Source organism: Arachis stenosperma, chromosome 9 (assembly GCF_014773155.1).
Source record: "Arachis stenosperma cultivar V10309 chromosome 9, arast.V10309.gnm1.PFL2, whole genome shotgun sequence".
Lineage (NCBI taxonomy): Eukaryota > Viridiplantae > Streptophyta > Magnoliopsida > Fabales > Fabaceae > Arachis > Arachis stenosperma.
In genome coordinates, this window is record NC_080385.1 from 85,091,359 (window position 1) to 85,113,362 (window position 22,004).

Genomic DNA, 22,004 nt, shown 5'->3' on the forward strand with positions numbered 1-22,004 from the left:
ATAGAGGATTCCTCTTCCTTTTTCTTTTTCTCTTTTATTTCATATGAGCAGGAACAAGGAAAAAGGCACTCTTGTTGAAGCTGATCCTGAACCTAAAAGGACTCTGAAGAGGAAACTAAGAGAAGCTAAATTACAACAATCCAGAGGCAACCTTTCTGAAATTTTCGAACAAAAGGAGGAGATGGTAGCCGAACCCAACAACAATAATGCAAGGAGGATGCTTGGTGATTTTACTAAACCCACGTCCAAGTTTGATGGAAGAAGCATCTCAATTCCTGCCATTAGAGCAAACAATTTTGAGCTGAAACCTCGATTAGTTGCTTTAATGCAACAAAACTGCAAGTTTCATGGACTTCCATCTGAAGATCCTTATCAGTTTTTAACTGAGTTCTTACAAATTTGTGAGACTGTTAAGACAAATGGAGTAGACCCTGAAGTCTACAGGCTCATGCTTTTCCCTTTTGCTGTAAAAGACAAAGCTAGAACATGGTTGGACTCACAACCTAAAGGTAGCCTGGACTCCTGGGATAAGCTGGTCACGACCTTCTTGGATAAATTCTTTCCTCCTCAAAAGCTGAGCAAGCTTAGAGTGGATGTTCAAACCTTCAAGCAAAAAGATGGTGAATCCCTCTATGAAGCTTGGGAAAGATACAAGCAGATGACCAAAAAGTGTCCTTCTGACATGTTTTCAGAATGGACCATATTAGATATATTCTATTATGGTCTATCTGAGTTTTCCAAAATGTCATTGGACCATTCTGCAGGTGGATCCATTCATCTAAAGAAAACACCTGCAGAAGCTCAAGAACTTATTGACATGGTTGCAAATAACCAATTCATGTACACTTCTGAGAGGAATTCCGTGAATAGTAGGACGCCTCAATGGAAGGGAGTTCTTGAAATTGATGCTCTGAATACCATATTGGCTCAGAACAAAGTGTTGACTCAGCAATTCAACATGATTTCTCAAAGTCTGAATGGATGGCAAAATGCATCCAACAGTACTAAAGAGGCAGCCTCTGAAGAAGCTTATGATCCCGAGAACCCTGTAATGGCAGAGGTTAATTACATGGGTGAACCTTATGGAAACACCTATAATTCATCATGGAGAAATCATCTAAATTTCTCATGGAAGGATCAACAAAAGCCTCGACAAGGCTTTAATAATGGTGGAAGAAACAAGCTCAGCAATAACAAGCCTTTTCCATCATCTTCTCAGCAACAGACAGAGAATTCTGAGCAGAGCCCTCTAATTTAGCAAACTTAGTCTCTGATCTGTCAAAGGCCACTTTAAGTTTCATGAGTGAGACAAGATCCTCCATTAGAAATTTGGACGCACAAGTAGGTCAGCTGAGCAAGAAGGTCACTGAAACTCCTCCCAGTACTCTCCCAAGCAATACTGAAGAGAATCTTAAGAGAGAGTGCAAGGCCATTGACATAGTCAATATGGCCGAATGCAAGGAAGATGGGGAGGACGTGAATCCCAATGAGGAAGACCTCATGGGACGTCTCTCAAGTAAGAAGGAGTTCCCTATTAAGGACCTAAAGGAATTTGAGGCTCATATAGAGACCATAGAGATTCCATTAAATCTCCTTCTGCCATTCATGAGCTCTAAAGACTATTCTTCCTCTGAAGAGGATGAAGATGTGACTGGAGAGCAAGTTGCTCAATATCTAGGAGCCATCATGAAGCTAAATGCCAAGTTATTTGGTAATGAGAGGAAGCATGAATAGCTTCTCTCAATGCAGAGTCAAACAGAGCCCCCACAGTCAAATTCTAAGTTTGGTGTTGGGAGGCCACAACCAAACTCTAAGTTTGGTGTTGAACCCCCACATTCAAACTCTAAGTTTGGTGTTGGGAGGTCCCAACAATGCTCTGAACATCTGTGAAGCTCCATGAGAGCTCACTATCAAACTATTGACATTAAAGAAGCACTTATTGGGAGGCAACCCAATTTTTATTTATCTAATTTTATTTTTATTTTATTGTTATTTTGTGTTTTATTAGGTTCATGATCATGTGGAGTCACGAAAAAAATACAAAAATTAAAAACAGAATAAAAAACAGCAGAAGAAAAATCACACCCTGGAGGAAGGACTTACTGGTGTTTAAACGCTAGTAAGGAGCATCTAGTTGGCGTTCAACGCCAGAACAGAGCATGGATCTGGCGTTGAACGCCAGAAACAAGCAACATCCCGGCATTCAAATGCTAGGAATACACCCTGAGGAGAGCTGGCGCTGAACGCTAGAAACAAGCATGGACCTGGCGTTCAACGCCAGAAACATGCTGCACATGGGCGTTGAACGCCCAGAATGAGCATCACTTCAGCATTTAAACGCCACAAATGTATGCAAAGGCATTCTACATGCCTAATTGGTGCAGGGATGTAAATCCTTGACACCTCAGGATCTGTGGACCCCACAGGAACATCTCAAGATCTGTAGACCTCACTGGATCCCCACCTATCTCACCCTCTCTCTCTCCATTCACGGTCATCCCTTCTATTTTTCATTCACCACTCACATCCATCCACTCTTCCCTATACACCCCACCTACCTACAAAATTCAAAATCTCTTTCCCACCCAAACCTACCCTACATGGCCGAATACACCTCTCCCCCTCTCCTCCATAGTTTCTTCTTCTTCCTCTTCTCTTCTTTCTTCTCTTGCTCGAGGGCGAGCAATATTTTAAGTTTGGTGTGGTAAAAGCATAAGCTTTTTGTTTTTCCATAACCATTGATGGCACTTAAGGCCAGAGAAACCTCAAAAAAAAAGAGAAAAGAAAGAAAAGAGAAAAGAGAAGACAAAAGCTTCCACCTCTGAGTCATGGGAGATGGAGAGATTTATCTCAAGGGTCCATAACTCAGTAGAAGAGCATTTGACTGCACATCAAGAGAGCATGAGAAATTCCCTCATCAAGAAATCCCTGAGATACCTCATGGGATACATGTTCCTCCATATAATTATTGGAAACAACTAAGGATAAGAACACCAAAATCACTAGGGATCATGCAACAGAAGCAAGGAAGAGACATAAAGGAGCTCAAAAAGCACCATTGGACCTTCAAAAGGCACCACCCTCACTAAGGTGGACTCATTCCTTAACTTCCTTGTTCTTATCTCTCTATTTTTCAGTTTTTTTATGTTATATGTTTATCTATGTTTTATGTCTCTACTTCATGATCATTAGTAGTTAGTAACTATGTCTTAAAGCTATGAATAATTTCATTAATCCTTCACCTCTCTTAAAATGAAAAATGTTTTTAATTCAAAAGAACAAGAAGTACATAAATTTTGAAAATTGTCCTTGAATTTAGTTTAATTATATTGATGTGGTGACAATACTTTTTATTTTCTGAATGAATGCTTAAACAGTGCATATTTTTGATCTTGTTGTTTATGAATGTTAAAATTGTTGGCTCTTGAAAGAATGGTGAACAAAGAGAAATGTTATTGATAATCTGAAAAATCATGAAATTGATTCTTGAAGCAAGAAAAAGCAGTGAAAAGTAAAAGCTTGTGAAAAAAAATGGCGAAAAAAATAGAAAGAAAAAGAAAAAGCAAGCAGAAAAAGCCATTAGCCCTTAAAACCAAAAGGCAAGGGTAAAAAGGATCCAAGGCTTTGAGAATCAATGGATAAGAGGGCCCAAGGAAATAAAATCCAGGCCTAAGCGGCTAAATCAAAGCTGTCCCTAACCATGTGCTTGTGGCATGCAGGACCATGTGAAAAGCTTGAGACTGAGTGGTTAAAGTCGTGATCCAAAGCAAAAAGAGTGTGCTTAAGAGCTCTGGACACCTCTAACTGGGGACTCTAGCAAAGCTGAGTCACAATCTGGAAAGGTTCACCCAGTCATGTGTCTGTGGCATTTATGTATCCAGTGGTAATACTGGAAAACAAGTGCTTAGGGCCACGGCCAAGACTCATAAAAGTAGCTGTGTTCAAGAATCAACATACTTAACTAGGAGAATCAATAACACTATCCGAAATTCTAACTTCATAGAGAAGCCAATCATTCTAAACTTCAAAGGAGAAAGTGAGATGCCAAAACTGTTCAGAAGCAAAATGCTACAAGTCCCGCTCATCTAATTAGAATTAATATTCATTGATATTTTGGAATTTATAGTATATTCTCTTCTTTTTATCCTAATTGATTTTCAGTTGCTTGGGGACAAGCAACAATTTAAGTTTGGTGTTGTGATGAGCGAATAATTTATACGCTTTTTGGCATTGTTTTTAGGTAGTTTTTAGTATGATCTAGTTACTTTTAGGGATGTTTTCATTAGTTTTTATGCTAAATTCACATTTCTGGAATTTACTATGAGTTTGTGTGTTTTTCTATGATTTCAGGTATTTTCTGGCTGAAATTGAGGGACCTGAGCAAAACTCTGATAGGAGGCTGACAAAGGACTGCTGATGTTGTTGGAATCTGACCTCCTTGCACTCGAAATGGATTTTCTGGAGCTACAAAACTCCAAATGGCGCACTCTCAATGGCGTTGGAAAGTGGACATCCAGAGCTTTCCAGCAATATATAATGATTACATCTCAACTTTCACTAGCACATTCTCAACCACTCCTATTGCCTGTTTTTGAGTTTTGTTAGCCAACTTAATGATTACATCTGTGGTTGTTAGCTCATTGATTTGAAGCTTTTTCATGAGGGATAGAGGCATTAAGTTGATGCTCGCTCCCAGGTCACAGAGTCCTTTATCAATCATTGTTTCTCCTATGGCACAGGGAATATGGAAACTCCCTGGATCCTTCCTCTTTGTGGGTGGCCCTGGTTGAATGAGAGCACGGCAATCCCTATTCATCTTTATTGTTTGTCCACCTTTCAATGAACTCTTTCTGACTAACAGCTCCTTTATATACTTTATGTAGGAAGGTAATTGCTGGAGGGCTTTAATAAATGGTATATTTACATCAAGAGATGCAAACATGTCGAGGAATCTTGAATACATTCTCGCTGCTACACCACCTTTAAACCTTTGGGGGAAGGGTGCATATGGGTTAAGTGTCTCCTTCTTCTTCAGCTCTTCCTTGAGTGTGGGTTGAGGTGCATGGCTCCTTTCTTCCTGATTTCCCTTTTGATTGTCTTGGAGGTGTTCTACTTCATTCATACTCCTCTCATCACTTGTGGTGATCATCTTACATTCTTCCCACTTTACTTTCTTTGTTTCTCCTCTTAGGTTCTTCTCAGTATCACTGGAAAATCCATCAGTGCGTTTGGGAATTTGTTGAGATAGATACCCTACTTGGGACTCTAGTCTCTTGATGTTTTCTCCTTGGTTTTTGATATTGGCTCGCACTTCTTCCTTAAACACCTTGTTGACATGGACTTCTCTACATAAATCTTCAAGTAGAGTCTCAATTTTTGAAAGTCTATCCTCTGTTAGTGATGGTGGGTTGAGATTAGGTGGTTGAGAAGGGTGGTTAGGTGGTTGTTGATAGGATCTCTGTGAGGTATGTTGGTGAGTTGCATTGTTGTTGGAGTTGAGGTTGTGGCGTCTCTGGTTTTGACCTTGGTCTTATTGATTTCCCCAACCAAAGTTGGGGTGTTTCCATCCAGAGTTGTAGGTTTTAGAGTATGGGTCATGGATTTGTCTAGGTGAGTTTCCAACATAGTTGACTTATTCCCAATCACCTTATTCTCCTATATTCACTCCTTCTTGAGTTGGTGATGAAGTGATGACTACTGCAACTTGGTTTTCCTCCACCTTCTTGGTGAGATCTGCTAGCTGCTTGGTGATCATCTTATTTTGAGCTAGCAATGCATCCATGTGGTTCAACTCCATTACTCCTCGAGTGTTACTTCTTTCAGAGGCATAGAAGTAGTCATTCTCAGCTACTGTTTCAATGACATCTATGGCTTCTTCAATGGTTTTCTTCTTGTTTAGAGAGCCCCCTGATGAATGATCTACAGCCTTCTTTGACTCATAGGAAAGGCCTTCACAGAAAATGTGAAGTTGAACCCATTCATTGAACATATCTGGTGGGAATCTTCTTGTTAAGTCCTTGAACCTCTCTGATGAGCGGATAATTTATACGCTTTTTAGCATTGTTTTTAGTATGTTTTTAGTATGTTTTAGTTAGTTTTTATTATATTTTTATTAGTTTTTAGTTAAAATTCACTTTTCTGGACTTTACTATGAGTTTGTGTATTTTTCTGTGATTTCAGGTATTTTTTGGCTGATATTGAGGGACCTGAGCAAAAATCTGATTCAGAGGCTGAAAAGGACTGCAGATGTTGTTGGATTCTGACCTCCCTACACTCGAAGTGAATTTTCTGGAGCTACAGAAGCCCAATTGGCGCTCTCTTAACTGCGTTGGAAAGTAGACATCCTGGGCTTTTCAGCAATATATAATAGTCCATACTTTTTATGAGATTTGATGGCCCAAACAGGCGTTCCAAGTCAGCTCAAGAATTCTGGCGTTTAACGCCGGAACTGGCACAAGAATGGGAGTTAAATGCCCAAACTGGCACAAAAGCTGGCGTTTAACTCCAAGAAAAGTCTCTACACATGAAAGCTTCAATGCTCAGCCCAAGCGCACACCAAGTGGGCCCGGAAGTGGATTTTTATGTCATTTACTCATCTTTGTAAACCCTAAGCTACTAGTTCTCTACAAATAGGAACTTTTGCTATTGTATTAAGGAGTCTTTGGATCATGTTTTTATGATTGAACCCTCTTTGGGAGGCTGGCCATTGGGCCATTCCTAGACCTTGTTCTTATGTATTTTCAACGGTGGAGTTTCTACACACCATAGATTAAGGTGTGGAGCTCTGCTGTACCTCGAGTATTAATGCAATTACTATTGTTCTTCTATTCAATTCAGCCTATTCTTGTTCTAAGATATTCATTTGCACCCAAGAACATGATGAATGTGATGATTATGTGACGCTCATCATCATTCTCAATTATGAACGCGTGCCTGACAACCACTTCCGTTCTACAAGCAAACAAGGCTTGAATGTTTATCTCTTGGATTCCTTAATCAGAATCTTCGTGGTATAAGCTAGAATTGATGGCGGCATTCAAGAGAATCCGGAAGGTCTAAACCTTGTCTGTGGTATTCTGAGTAGGATTCAAGGATTGAATGACTGTGACGAGCTTCAAACTCCTGAAGGCTGGGCGTTAGTGACAGACGCAAAAGAATCACTGGATTCTATTCCAACCTGATTGAGAACCGACAGATGATTAGCCGTGCTGTGACAGAGCACGTTGAACATTTTCACTGAGAGGATGGGACTATAGCCACTGACAATGGTGATGCCCAACATACAGCTTGCCATGGAAAGGAGTAAGAAGGATTAGATGAAGACAGTAGGAAAGCAGAGAGACGGAAGGGACAAAGCATCTACATAAGCTTATCTAAAATTCTCACCAATGAATTACGTAAGTATCTCTATCTTTATTTTATGTTTTAATCATTAATCCTCCATGACCATTTGAATCTGCCTGACTGAGATTTACAAGATGACCATAGCTTGCTTCATACCAACATTCTCCGTGGGATCAACCCTTACTCGCGTAAGGTTTATTACTTGGACGACCCAGTGCACTTGCTGGTTAGTTTCGAAGTTGTGATAAAGAGTTGAGATTGCAATTGGGCATACCATGTTGATGGCACCGTTGATGATCACAATTTTGTGCACCAAGTTTTTGGCGCCGTTACCGGGGATTATTCGAGTTTAGACAACTGACGGTTCATCTTGTTGCTTAGATTAGGTATTTTTCTTCAGAATTTTTAAGAATGAATTCTAGAGTTTCAAGGTGATGTTCTCATCATCACCAAAGCTGATTGATTCTCATCAATTTAGCTCTTGAATGCAATGTCCTGCTGAAGCTTGGCTAGCCATGTCTAATTTCTTTAGACTAAAGCTTTAGACTAACATTGCATGATTCCTAGAATTCTCATTAAGAATTTTGATATCCTTATTTTCTTTTCCACTCAATTTTCAAAAAAATCCAAAAAAATTATAAAATCTTAAAATCAAAAATATTTTTATGTTTCTTGTTTGAGTCTAGTGTCTAATTTTAAGATTGGTGTCAATTGCATGTTTCTTTTCTTCTTGCATTTTTCGAATTCATTCATGTGTCTTCATTGATCTTCAAGTTGTTCTTGATGATTTCCTTGCTCTGATCTTTAAATTCTCTTGTCTTGAGTGTTTTGTTGTTTCTCATATGCATTCTCAATTAGTTAGTGTCAACAGTATACAAACTTCTAAGTTTGGTGTCTTGCATGCATTGTTTATTTGATCTTAGTGGCATTTTGATTATCCCTCATCATTAAAAATTCAAAAAAAAAAATTTTAATTTGTGTCTTTTCAAGTCAATAATACAGAGAATTGAAGATTCAGAACATACAGCAGAGGAATTACACAGAAAAAGCTGGGCGTTCAAAACGCTCAGTGAAGAAGGAAAACTGGCGTTTGAACGCCAGCCAGGGTACCTGGCTGGGCGTTTAACGCCCAAAAGGGTAGCATTTTGGGCGTTAAACGCCAGAATGTATACCATTTTGGGCGTTTAACGCCAGGATGGCACAAGAGGGAAGATTTTGTTTTTAATTCAAATTTTTTTCAAGTTTTCATAATTTTTCAAAATCAAATCTTTTTCAAATCATATCTTTTCAATCATATATTTTCAAAATCAATTTCTTTCCATTTTCAAAAATACTTGCTAACAATTAATGATTTGATTCAACATTTCAAGTATGTTGCCTTTTCTGTTGAGAAAGGTTTAATGTCTGAATCATATCTTTTAGATTTCTTGTTAGCCAAGTCATTAATTTTTCAAAATTAAATCTTTTTAATTTGTTTTTCAAATCATATCTTCTCAATCATATCTTTTTAAAACTATATCTTTTCAATCATATCTTTTTATCATATTTTTTTAAATTAATTTTTCAATCATATCTTTTTTATTTCTAATTTCAAAATCTTTTTCAATTTCACTTTATTTCTTTCCCAATCTTAGTTTTCGAAAATCAATTACTTTTTTTTTCAAAATTTCTTTTAATTAATTCACTTTAATTTTCAAAAATTTCTTCCCCTCTTCTCACATCCTTCTATTTATGGACTAACACTCCTCCTCAATGCACAATTTGAACTCTATCTCTCTTGATAAGTTCGAATTCCTCTACCTCCTCCTTCTATTCTTCTTTTCCTCTGACACCTCAAGGAATCTCTATACTGTGACATAGAGGATTCCATATTTTCTTGTTCTCTTCTCTTTCATATGAGCAGGAGCAAAGACAAAAGCATTCTTGTTGAGGCTGACCCTGAACCTGAAAGGACCTTGAAGCGAAAGCTAAGAGAAGCTAAAGCACAACTCTCTGTAGAGGACCTAACATAATTCTTCAAACAAGAAGAAGACATGGCAGCCAAAAACAACAACAATGCCAACAATGCAAGGAAGGTGCTGGGTGACTTTACTACACCTACTCCCAACTTCTATGGGAGAAGCATCTCTATCCCTGCCATTGGAGCAAACAACTTTGAGCTTAAGCCTCAATTAGTTTCTCTAATGCAACAGAATTGCAAGTTCCATGGACTTCCATTGGAAGATCCTCATCAGTTTTTGGCTGAATTCTTGTAAATCTGTGACACTATCAAGACCAATGGGGTTGACCCTGAGGTCTACAGACTTATGCTATTCCCTTTTGCTATAAGAGACAGAGCTAGGATATGGTTGGACTCACAACCTAAAGAAAGCCTGAACTCTTGGGAAAAGCTAGTCAATGCCTTCTTGGCAAAGTTCTTTCCACCTCAAAAATTGAGTAAGCTTAGAGTGGAAGTCCAAACCTTCAGACAGAAGGAAGGTAAATCCCTCTATGAAGCTTGGGAAAGATACAAACAATTGATCAGAAAGTGTCTTTCTGACATGCTTTCTGAATGGAGCATCATAGGTATCTTCTATGATGGTCTGTCTGAACTGTCCAAGATGTCTTTGGATAGCTCTGCTGGAGGATCTCTTCATCTGAAAAAGATGCATGTAGAAGCTCAAGAACTCATTGAAATGGTTGCAAATCACCAATTCACGTACACTTCTGAAAGGAATCCTGTGAACAATGGGACGAATCAGAAGAAAGGAGTTCTCGAGATTGATACTCTGAATGCCATATTGGCTCAGAACAAAATATTGACTCAACAAGTCAATATGATTTCTCAAAGTCTGTCTGGAATGCAAGTTGCACCAGGCAGTACTAAGGACGCTTCATCTGAAGAAGAAGCTTATGATCCTGAGAACCCTTCAATGGAAGAGGTGAATTACATGGGAGAACCCTATGGAAACACCTATAATCCTTCATGGAGAAATCATCCAAATCTCTCATGGAAGGATCAACAGAGACCTCAACAAGGTTTCAACAACAATAATGGTGGAAGAAACAGGTTTAGCAATGGCAAGCCTTTTCCATCATCTTCTCAGCAACAGACAGAGAATTCTAAGCAGAGCCACTCTGACTTAGCAACTATGGTCTCTGATCTAATCAAAACCACTCAAAGTTTTATGACTGAAACAAGGTCCTCCATTAGAAACTTGGAGGCACAAGTGGGTCAGCTGAGTAAGAAAGTTACTGAACTCCCTCCTAGTACTCTTCCAAGCAATACATAAGAGAATCCAAAAGGAGAGTGCAAGGCCATCAACATGGCCAAACTTGGAGAGGAGGAAGAGGCAGTGAGCGCCACTGAGGAAGACCTCAATGGACGTCCACTGGCCTCCAATGAGTTCCCTAATGAGGAACCATGGGAATCTGATGCTCACACTGAGACCATAGAGATTCCATTAGATTTACTTCTGCCATTCATGAGCTCTGATGAGTATTCTTCCTCTGAAGAGGATGAAGATATCACTGAAGAGCAAGTTGCTATGTACCTTGGAGCAATCATGAAGCTAAATGACAAGTTATTTGGTAATGAGACTTGGGAGGATGAACCCCCTTTGCTCACCAAAGAACTGGATGACTTGACTAGGCAGAGATTACCTCAAAAGAGACAAGACCCTGGGAAGTTCTCAATACCTTGTACCATAGGCACCATGACCTTTGAGAAGGCTCTGTGTGACCTAGGGTCAAGCATAAACCTCATGCCTCTCTCTGTAATGGAGAAGCTACGGATCTTTGAGGTGCAAGCTGCAAGAATCTCACTAGAGATGGCAGACAATTCAAGAAAATAAGCTTATGGACTTGTAGAGGATGTTCTGGTAAAGGTTGAAGACCATTACATCCCTACTGATTTCATAGTCCTAGAAACTGGGAAGTGCATGGATGAATCCATCATCCTTGGCAGACCCTTCCTAGCCACAGCAAAGGCTGTGATTGATGTTGACAGAGGAGAATTGATCATTCAAGTGAATGAAGAATCCTTTGTGTTTAAGGCTCAAGGGTATCCTTCTGTTACCATGGAGAGGAAGCATGAAGAGCTTCTCTCAAAACAGAGTCAAACAGAGCCCCCACAGTCAAACTCTAAGTTTGGTGTTGGGAGGCCACAACCAAATTCTAAGTTTGGTGTTGAACCCCCACATTCAAACTCTAAGTTTGGTGTTGGGAGGTTCCAACATTGCTCTGAACATCTGTGAGGCTCCATGAGAGCCCACTGTCAAGCTACTGACATTAAAGAAGCGCCTGTTGGGAGGCAACCCAATGTTATATTTATCTATTTTCCTTTGTTATTTTATGTTTTCTATAGGTTGATGATCATGGGAAGTCACAAAATCAATTGAAAAAGCAAAAACAGAATGAAAAACAAAAAGAAAAATAGCACACCCTGGAGGAAAACTTACTGGCGTTTAAACGCCAGTAATGGCAGCAAATGGGCGTTTAACGCCCAGTCTGGCACCATTTTGGGTGTTTAACGCTAGAAAGGGGCACCAGACTGGCGTTTAATGCCAGAAATGGGCACCAGCCCGGCGTTTAACGCCAGGATTAGCAGAAGGAGCATTTTTGCTCGCCACTTGGTGCAGGGATGAATTATCCTTGACACCTCAGGATTTGTGGACCCACAGGATCCCCACCTACCCCACCACTCTCTCTCTTCTTCACCCATTCACCAATTACCTCAACACATCTTCCCCAAAAACCCCTGACCTATCAAATTCCACCATTCTCTTCACCACTCACATCCATCCTTCATAAAACCCCACCTACCTCACCATTCAAATTCAAACCACTTTCCCTCCCAAACCCACCCATAATGGCCGAACCTTACCCCTCTCTCCACCCCTATATAAACCCATCTTCACCCCCTCATTTTCACACAACCTAAACACTACTTCTCCCCCTTGGCCGAACCACAAAGCCCCCTCCATCTCCTCTATTTTTTCTTCTTCTACTCTCTTCTTTCTTTTTTTACTCGAGGACGAGCAAACCTTCTAAGTTTGGTGTGGTAAAAGCATTGCTTTTTGTTTTTCCATAACCATTTATGGAATCTAAGGCCGGAGAAACCTCTAGAAAGAGGAAAGGAAAGGCAAAAGCTTCCACCTCCGAGTCATGGGAGATGGAGAGATTCATCTCAAGGGTGCATCAAGACCACTTCTATGAAGTTGTGGCCATGAAGAAGGTGATCCCCGAGGTCCCTTTCAAACTTAAAAAGAGTGAATATTCGGAGATCCGACATGAGATTCAAAGAAGAGGTTAGGAAGTTCTTACCAACCCCATTCAACAAGTCAGGAAATTAATGGTTCAAGAGTTCTATGCCAATGCATGGATCACTAAGAACCATGATCAAAGTGTGAACCCGGACCCAAAGAATTGGCTTACAATGGTTCGGGGGAAATGCTTAGATTTTAGTCCGGAAAATGTAAGGTTGGCATTCAACTTGCCCATGATGCAAGGAGATGAACACCCTTACACTAGAAGGGTCAACTTTGATCAAAGGTTGGACCAAGTCCTCATAGACATTTGTGAAGAGGGCGCTCAATGGAAGAGAGATTCAAGAGGGAAGCCGGTTCAACTGAAAAGGCATAACCTCAAGCCCGTGGCTAGGGGATGGTTGGAGTTTATCCAACGCTCAATCATTTCCACTAGCAACCGGTCCGAAGTTACTATAGACCGGGCTATCATGATTCATAGAATCATGATTGGAGAGAAAGTAGAAGTTCATGAGGTTATAGCCCAAGAACTTTATAAGGTGGCGGACAAGTCCTCTACCTTGGCAAGGTTAGCCTTTCCTCATCTCATTTGTCACCTCTGTTATTCAGTTGGAATTAACATAGAGGGAGACATCCTCATTAATGAGGACAAGCCCATCAATAAGAAAAGGATGGAGCAAACAAGAGATCCCACTCATCATGAAATCCCTGAGATGCCTCAAGGGATGCACTTTCCTCCACAAAACTATTGGGATCAAATCAACACCTCCCTAGGAGAATTGAGTTCTAACATGGGACAACCAAGGGTGGAGCACCAAGAACATTCCATCCTCCTCCATGAAATTAGAGAAGATCAAAGAATCATGAGAAAGGAGCAACAAAGGCAAGGAAGAGACATTGAGGAGCTCAAGCACTCCATAAGATCTTCAAGAGGAAGAACAAGCCGCCATCACTAAGGTGGACCCGTTCTTTAATTTCCTTGTTTTTTATTTTTCTGTTTTTCAAAAATTATGCTCTATGTTTTATTTATGTTTGTGTCTTATGATCATTAGTGTCTTAGTGTCTATGCCTTAAAGTTATGAATGTCCTATGAATCCATCACCTTTCTTGAATGAAAAATGTTCTTAATTGAAAAAGAGAAGAATTGCATGAATTTTGAATTTTATAACAGATTAATTATTTTGATGTGGTGGCAATACTTTTGATTTCGAAATGTATGCTTGAACAGTGCATATGTCTTTTGAATTTGTTGTTCATGAATACTGGCTCTTGAAAGAATGATGAAAACAGAGACATGCTACTGAAGATCTGAAAAATCATAAAAATGATCCTTGAAGCAAGAAAAAGCAGTGAATACAAAAAAAATGAAAAAAAAGAAAAAGAAAAAAATAAAGTCGTGATCCAAGGCAAAAAGAGTGTGCTTAAGAACTCTGGACACCTCTAATTGGGGACTTTAGCACAGCTGAGTCACAATCTGAAAAGGTTCACCCAGTTATGTGTCTGTGGCATGTATGTATCCAATGGTAATACTGGAAGACAGAGTGCTTTGGGCCACGGCCAAGACTCATAAAGTAGCTGTGTTCAAGAATCATCATACTTAACTAGGAGAATCAATGACACTATCTGGATTCTGAGTTCCTATAGAAGCCAATCATTCTGAATTTCAAAGGATAGAGTGAGATGCCAAAACTGTTCAGAGGCAAAAAGCTAAAAGCCCCGCTCATCTAATTAATACTGATCTTCATAGATGTTTTTGGAATTCATTACATATTCTCTTCTTTTTATCATATTTGATTTTCAGTTGCTTGGGGACAAGCAATAATTTAAGTTTGGTGTTGTGATGAGCGGATAATTTATACGCTTTTTGGCATTGTTTTTAGTATGTTTTTAGTATGTTTTAGTTAGTTTTTATTATATTTTTATTAGTTTTTAGTTAAAATTCACTTTTCTGGACTTTACTATGAGTTTGTGTGTTTTTCTGTGATTTCAGGTATTTTCTGGCTGAAATTGAGGGACCTGAGCAAAAATCTGATTCAGAGGCTGAAAAGGACTGCAGATGCTGTTGGATTCTGACTTTCCTGCACTCGAAGTGGATTTTCTGGAGCTACAGAAGCCCCATTGGCGCGCTCTCAACTGCGTTGGAAAGTAGACATCCTGCGCTTTCCAGCAATATATAATAGTTCATACTTTGCCCGAGATTTGATGGCCCAAACAGGTGTTTCAAGTCAGCTCAAGAATTATCGCATTTAACGCCGGAACTGGCACAAGAATGGGAGAGAAACGCCCAAACTGGCACAAAAGCTGGTGTTTAACTCCAAGAAAAGTCTCTACACATGAAAGCTTCAATGCTCAGCCCAAGCACACACCGAGTGGGCTCGGAAGTGGATTTTTATGTCATTTACTCATCTTTGTAAACCCTAACCTACTAGTTCTCTACAAATAGGACCTTTTACTATTGTATTAAGGAGTCTTTGGATCATGTTTTTATGATTGAACCCTCTTTGGGAGGCTGGCCATTCGGCCATGCCTAGACCTTGTTCTTATGTATTTTCAATGGTGGAGTTTCTACACACCATAGATTAAGGTGTGGAGCTCTGCTGTACCTCGAGTATTAATGCAATTACTATTGTTCTTCTATTCAATTCAGCCTATTCTTGTTGTAAGATATTCATTTACACCCAAGAACATGATGAATGTGATGATTATGTGACGCTCATCATCATTCTCACTTATGAACGCGTGCCTGACAACCACTTCCGTTCTACAAGCAAACAAGGCTTGAATGTTTATCTCTTGAATTCCTTAATCAGAATCTTCGTGGTATAAGCTAGAATTGATGGGGGCATTCAGGAGAATCCGGAAGGTCTAAACCTTGTCTGTGGTATTCTGAGTAGGATTCAAGGATTGAATGACTGTGACGAGCTTCAAACTCCTGAAGGCTGGGCGTTAGTGATAGACGCAAAAGAATCACTGGATTCTATTCCAACCTCATTGAGAACCGACAGATGATTAGCCGCGCTGTGACAGAGCGCGTTGAACATTTTCACTAAGAGGATGGGACTGTAGCCACTGACAACGGTGATGCCCAACATACAGCTTGCCATGGAAAGGAGTAAGAAGGATTGGATGAAGACAATAGGAAAGCAGAGAGACGGAAGGGACAAAGCATCTTCATACGCTTATCTGAAATTCTCACCAATGAATTACATAAGTATCTCTATCCTTATTTTATGTTTTAATCATTAATCCTCCACGACCATTTGAATCTGCCTGACTGAGATTTACAAGATGACCATAGCTTGCTTCATACCAACAATCTCCGTGGGATTGACCCTTACTCGCGTAAGGTTTATTACTTGGACGACCCAGTGCACTTGCTGGTTAGTTGTGAGAAGTTGTGATAAAGAGTTGAGATTGCAATTGAGCGTACCATGTTGATGGCACCATTGATGATCACAATTTCGTGCACCACTCTCCCATGCCTCATAGAAAGTCTCACCATCTTGTTGCCTGAAAGTCTGCACCTCAGCTCTCAGCCTATTAATTCTTTGAGGATGATAGAATCTTGCCAAAAATTTGTTCACCACATCTTCCCAATTTGTCAAGCTCTCCTTTGGAATGGATTCGAGCCACTTGGATGCCTTGTCCCTGAGTGAAAAAGGGAACAACAGCAGCCTATAGACATCTGGGTGGACTCCATTAGACTTCACAGTGTCACAAATTCTCAGAAACGTGGTTAGATGTTGATTGGGGTCTTCTTGAGCACTTCCTCCAAATGAGTAGTTGTTCTGAGCAAGGGTGATGAGCTGGGATTTTAGTTCAAAGTTGTTGGCATGTATGGTGGGCATCTGGATGTTACTTCCACAATTTCCTGGATTTGGATTGATGTAGGAGCCTAGAACTCTCCTTTCTTGCCCAGCATGATTTGCAGGGCCTTCTCTAGCATGGTTGTGAGCTTCTTCTTCATGATTGTTTTTCAAGTTCTCTTCCATATTGTGTTCAAATTACTCTTCCTCTTCCTCAGCACCAACAACTCCTTTCCCTCTTGCTTCCCTTTTTAATCTCCAGAGGGTTCTCTCAGGTTCTGAATCGAAGGAAGTTGAGGTTCCCTCTCTTCTCCCTGTCATACAACTAACAAAACATGCAGCAAGAGATAAAATGAAGAGGTTATTCTTGTTAGAGTGATTGTTAGTGTGAGTGATGCAAATTATCAAACAGTTAGTGGGTTAGTGAGAAGAATTGTAGATAATAACAAAGAAAGAAAGAAAAACAGAGAGGGTATAGAGGATGATGAAGAAGTTAAACAAAGTGAAAATAAATAACTGAATAAAGTAAACAAACAAAGGAAAAATGCTCAATCTAGTGAGCTTCCAACTTAATCATTGTTGATACAAAATCAATCCCCGGCAACGGCACCATAAACTTGATGCACGAAAACTTGTCTCTCAACAAATTTCCCTTCGGCAAGTATACCGAAATTGTCGTCAAGTAAAAACTCACAATAGAGTGAGGTCGAATCCCACAGGGATTGATTGGTCAAGCAACTTTAGTTGGAAGAGTATGCTAGTTGAGCTAAACAGAGTGTAGTTTGAGAATTGCAGAAAATTAAATGATGGAAAAGTAAATAGCAGAAAATAAAGTGCAGAATCTTAAATGGGGATTTGGGGTAATGAGCATGAAAATAAATGACAGAAAATAAAGAGAATGGGTAAGATCAGAAATGGGGAATTCATTGGGTTCAGGAGATGTTGTATTCTCCGGATCAAGTTCATTTTCATCTCTTCCTCAATCAATGCATCTATTGATCTCCCTGGCAATCTTAGGTGATTAGATTCAAATTCCTTGGTAATCCAAACTCTATAAGCTTGAAAAATTGCCCAATTCCTTGATTTAATTGCTCATGGGAAGAGATGAAGTATGGTCACTGATTATACCACATGTATTTCCAAATCAAAGTGTTGGGAGGATTACATGTCACTATATCCGCCCAGACCCCAATTTGGTCCAACATGAGAAAGCATTTCTAGCATGATCTCCTCATCCCTTTTCCAAGGCTCAGAGGAGATCCAATTATGGAGAGTTTCTTTTCCAAGACAACTAACCAATTGAATTAAGATCGAAAGCTTTCTAGTAAATCAAAAGAGAAGAAAGAAGAAGAGAATGAAAACTATAATTGATCCATCAAATTACAACAGAGCTCCCTAACTCAATGAAAGGGGTTTAGTTGTTCATAGCTCTAGAAATGAAAAATGGCAAAAAATAATACATCCCAGCTAAAAGTGCAGAAAAGTAAATATACAGAGAGTAGTTCTCCAAAGTGCCAAACTTCCCTATAGTTCAAAACTACTCCTATATATACTACTCTTCTTGATCTTCTAGTGAGTTCTTCAAGTCTTGGATGTGGGTTTTTGATCTTGAGTTGAAGCAGTTCCAATCTTTAGTGGGCCCAGCTTGCAGAGAAGTATGAATTAGGCATGGGCGTTAGTGAAGTTAACGTTAAGTGACATTGTGGGTTCGAGAACGTTAGTGGCAATCACAATTTTCGCTAACGTTCTAACCCCATATAGCCTACGTTAACTCCAACGTTGGTGGCACTAACGTGACCACTAACGTTGCCTTTGTAAATCTTCGCTAGCGTTACTGTTTCTCTCTTCCACATTTGAGTTCACGTTAACTAAGTTAACGTGATTCTTAACGTGGCTCATTGCCAATTCTTGGAGCGTTAGTGGTGTTCACCTTTACCACTAACGTTGGAGCTTTCTTTTGTCTCCACGTTAACTACCACGTTAACTTAGTTAATGTGGCAATTAACGTGGGCTTATGATGGCTTCGCGGGCGTTATTGGTGATCACTTTTCTCCTTAATGTTGCAAGCTATTTACCATTCCACGTTAGTGGTCACGTTAACTAGATTAACGTTAGTACTAACGTGGTTCTTCCTTGCTTCCTTTGTCCTGAAATCAAGCAAATAAAGTGCATCAAAGCTCTAGCCAAAGTCATGAGATTATGCATCATCAATTTATCATTCAATTCTAGCAAAATTCTCATGAAATCATGTGAAATTCACAATAGTTGCTTGAATCAAGGTGTAAGTGTATTTTCACCCAAAACTTGCTTTATTCACTAAGAAAATGCATGAAACTACCTTAAAACAGTAAAGAAAAGGTCAGTGAAACTGGCCTAGATGCCCTGGCATCACCTTTAGATAGGGCTGTGTTCCTTCGCTTGGGCCTTCTTTGGGCTCCCACGGCGATTTGGCCGAACTCTTTGAGAAGATGTCGGTGGCGACCCAACCTGAAGAGGTCGGTCGCTTGTGTCTTCGGTCAGCCTGGGTCGCACAGCTCGACCCATGGTATCATCAGTTAGCATCATAAGTTGTTGGGACATCTCATCCCTCTTGTATATATTCCAAAACCTTTGGCATTGAGATCAAGAGTCACAATATATGCTAGCATCCATAAAAAGTGTGGGCCACTAGAATTCACAGTCTAAGATTTTTCTAGCAGTTCTCTGAGGTCCAAAATGTCCACTACTCTCTGAAGAATGGCAGCACTCTAAAATTGACTGACATTCTGATTGTGGTATACACCATCTAATTATTTGGTCAGCATCACATCTCTACAAATATGCGTCATCCCATATATAATACTTGGACTCTCTTTTCAGCTTGTCCCTTTGATGCCTAGTAAAATTAGGAGGAAAGGTATGACTAACCAAGTAATTAGCTACCGGTGCATACCAAGGAACCACCTCAGATACTGCTTGCAAGCTATCATGTGGAAAAGCATCATTGATATGAGTGGAGTCATTTTTAATATGTTCCAGGTGACTCAAGTGGTCCGCCACTAAATTTTGGGAACCTGGTGGACGAAATTGTGATTCATATGTTATTGTATTTTGTAAAATTCATTGCTTTTTCTTTCCCTGGCAATGGCGCCAAAAACATGGTGCCAATACCATGGTTCACAACTATGTGTGGTCACAACTCCGTTCAACTAACCAGCAAGTGTACTGGGTCATCCAAGTAATACCTTATGTGAGTAAGGGTCGATCCCATAGAGATTGTTGGTATGAAGCAAGCTATGGTCATCTTGTAAATCTCAGTCAGGCGGATTATAATTGATTATGGATTTTCAAATAATAATAAATAATAAACAGGGAATAAAGATAAATAACATAGGATAGAAATACTTATGTAAATTAATGGTAGGAATTTCAGATAAGCGTATAGAGATACTGTGCCCTTTCTTTTTCTACTTTCCTACTTCTTCTTTCAATCCTTCTTACTCCTTTCCATGGCAAGCTGTATGTAGAGCATCACCGTTGTCAATGGCTACATCCCATCCTCTCAGTGAAAATGGTCCAAATGCTTTGTCACAGCACGGCTAATCATCTGTCGGTTCTCAATCAGGTTGGAATAGAATCCCTTGATTCTTTTGCGTCTGTCACTAACGCCCAGCCTTCAGGAGTTTGAAGCTCGTCACAGTCATTCAATCCCGGAATCCTACTCAGAATACCACAGACAAGGTTAGACTTTCCGGATTCCCATGAATGCCGCCATCAATTCTAGCTTATACCACGAAAATTCTGATTAAGGAATCCAAGAGATATGCGTCCGGTCTAAGGTAGAACGGAAGTGGTTATCAGTCACGCGCGTTCGTAGGTGAGAATGATGATGAGTGTCACAGATCATCACATTCATCAGGTTGAAATGCAACGAATATCTTAGAATAGGAATAAAGGGAATTGAATAGAAAATAGTAGTAATTGTATTAAAACTTGAGGTACAGCAGAGCTCCACACCCTTAATCTATGGTGTGTAGAAACTCCATCGTTGAAAATACATAAGTGAAAGGTTCAGGCATGGCCGAATGGCCAGCCCCCATGAAGGTCTAAGGACTAGGCGTCCAGAGATATCTAATACACTAGTAAAAAGTCCTATTTATAATAAACTTGATGAGTGCTCTTGATGGCTTTTGGAGATGAATTTTTCCATCTCCCATCACTCGGAGGTGGAAGCTTTTGTCTTTCCTTTTGCTTTTCTAGAGGATTCTCCGGCCTTAGGTGCCATTGATGGTAATGGAAAACAAAAAAGATTATGCTTTGACCACACCAAACTTAAAATATTGCTCGCCCTCGAGCAAGAGAAGAAAGAAGAGAAGAAGAAAAAGAAGAAAATATGGAGAAGAGTGAGGGGAGATGGATTCGGCAAAGGTATAGAAGAGGGGGTTTGTAGGGTGTGAAAATGAAGTAGAATGGAAGGGTATATATAGGGAGGGGGGAGAGGGTATAGTTTCGGTCATTTAGGGTGGGTTTGGGTGGGAAAGTGTTTTTGAATTTTGAAGGTAGGTGGGGTTTATGAGGAAGAGTGGATGGATGTGAGTGGTGAAGGGGGTAATTGGGAAGAGAGATTGAAGTTGTTGGGAAGTGTGTTTTGGGGAAGAGTGTTATAGGATTAGGAGGTAAGGTGGGAATATGTTAGGTGGGGATCCTGTGGGGTCCACAGATTCTGAGATGATCCTGTGGGGTCCACAGATCCTGAGGTGTCAAGGATTTACATCCCTGCACCAATTAGGCATGTAGAATGCCTTTGCACACCATTCTGGCGTTTAAACACCGAGATGATGCACACTCTGGGCGTTCAACGCCCATGTGTAGCATGTTTCTGGCGCTGAACGCCAGTTCCATGCTTGTTACTGGCGTTCAGCGCCAGCTTTCCTTAAGGAACATTCCTGGCGTTCAAATGCCAGGATGTTGCTTGTTTTTGGCGTTCAGCGCCAGATTCATGCTCTGTTCTGGCATTGAACGCCAGCCAGATGCTCCTTACTGGCGTTGAACGCCAGTATGTCCTCCCTCCAGGGTGTGATTTTTCTTCTGTTGTTTTTGATTTTGTTTTTAATTTTTATATTTTTTTCGTGACTCCACATGATCATGTACCTAATAAAACACAAAATAACAATAAAATAAAATAAAAATTAGATAAATAAAAATTGGGTTGCCTCCCAACAAGCGCTTCTTTAATGTCAATAGCTTGACAGTGGGCTCTCATGGAGCCACAAAGGTGATCAGGTCAATGTTGTAAACTCTCAACACCAAACTTAGAGTTTGGATATGGGTTCTTAACACCAAACTTAGTGTTTGGTTGTGGCCTCCCAACACCAAACTTAGAGTTTGACTGTGGGGTCTCTGTTTAACTCTGTACTGAGACAAGCTCTTCATGCTTATTGGTGGACGAAATTGTGATCCTCAAAGTTGGTCTCTTTGTATTTGTATGAAATCAAAAATACCCCAAAGAGATCATGGTGTAATGAATTGGGATCTTAATAATCCCTGGTGTGATCATAACTCCGTTCAACTTAACCAGCAAGTGTACTGGGTCATCCAAGTAATATCTTACGTGAGTAAGGGTCGATCC

At 40.0% G+C, this 22,004-nt stretch overlaps 1 protein-coding gene and 1 non-coding gene across 2 annotated transcripts; both read right to left on the reverse strand.

The window, feature by feature from the left end:
• Positions 1–580: 580 nt before the first annotated feature.
• On the reverse strand, positions 581–684 carry LOC130952948 (small nucleolar RNA R71). The gene has a single exon (XR_009075122.1). It is a non-coding gene; the product is annotated as a small nucleolar RNA R71 (small nucleolar RNA).
• A 3,856-nt stretch (positions 685–4,540) lies between these two features.
• LOC130949671 (uncharacterized) lies at positions 4,541–5,149 on the reverse strand. The gene has a single exon (XM_057878327.1). It carries the CDS (start codon positions 5,147–5,149, stop codon positions 4,541–4,543), a length of 609 nt encoding a protein of 202 aa, XP_057734310.1.
• Between the last annotated feature and the right edge of the window lie 16,855 nt (positions 5,150–22,004).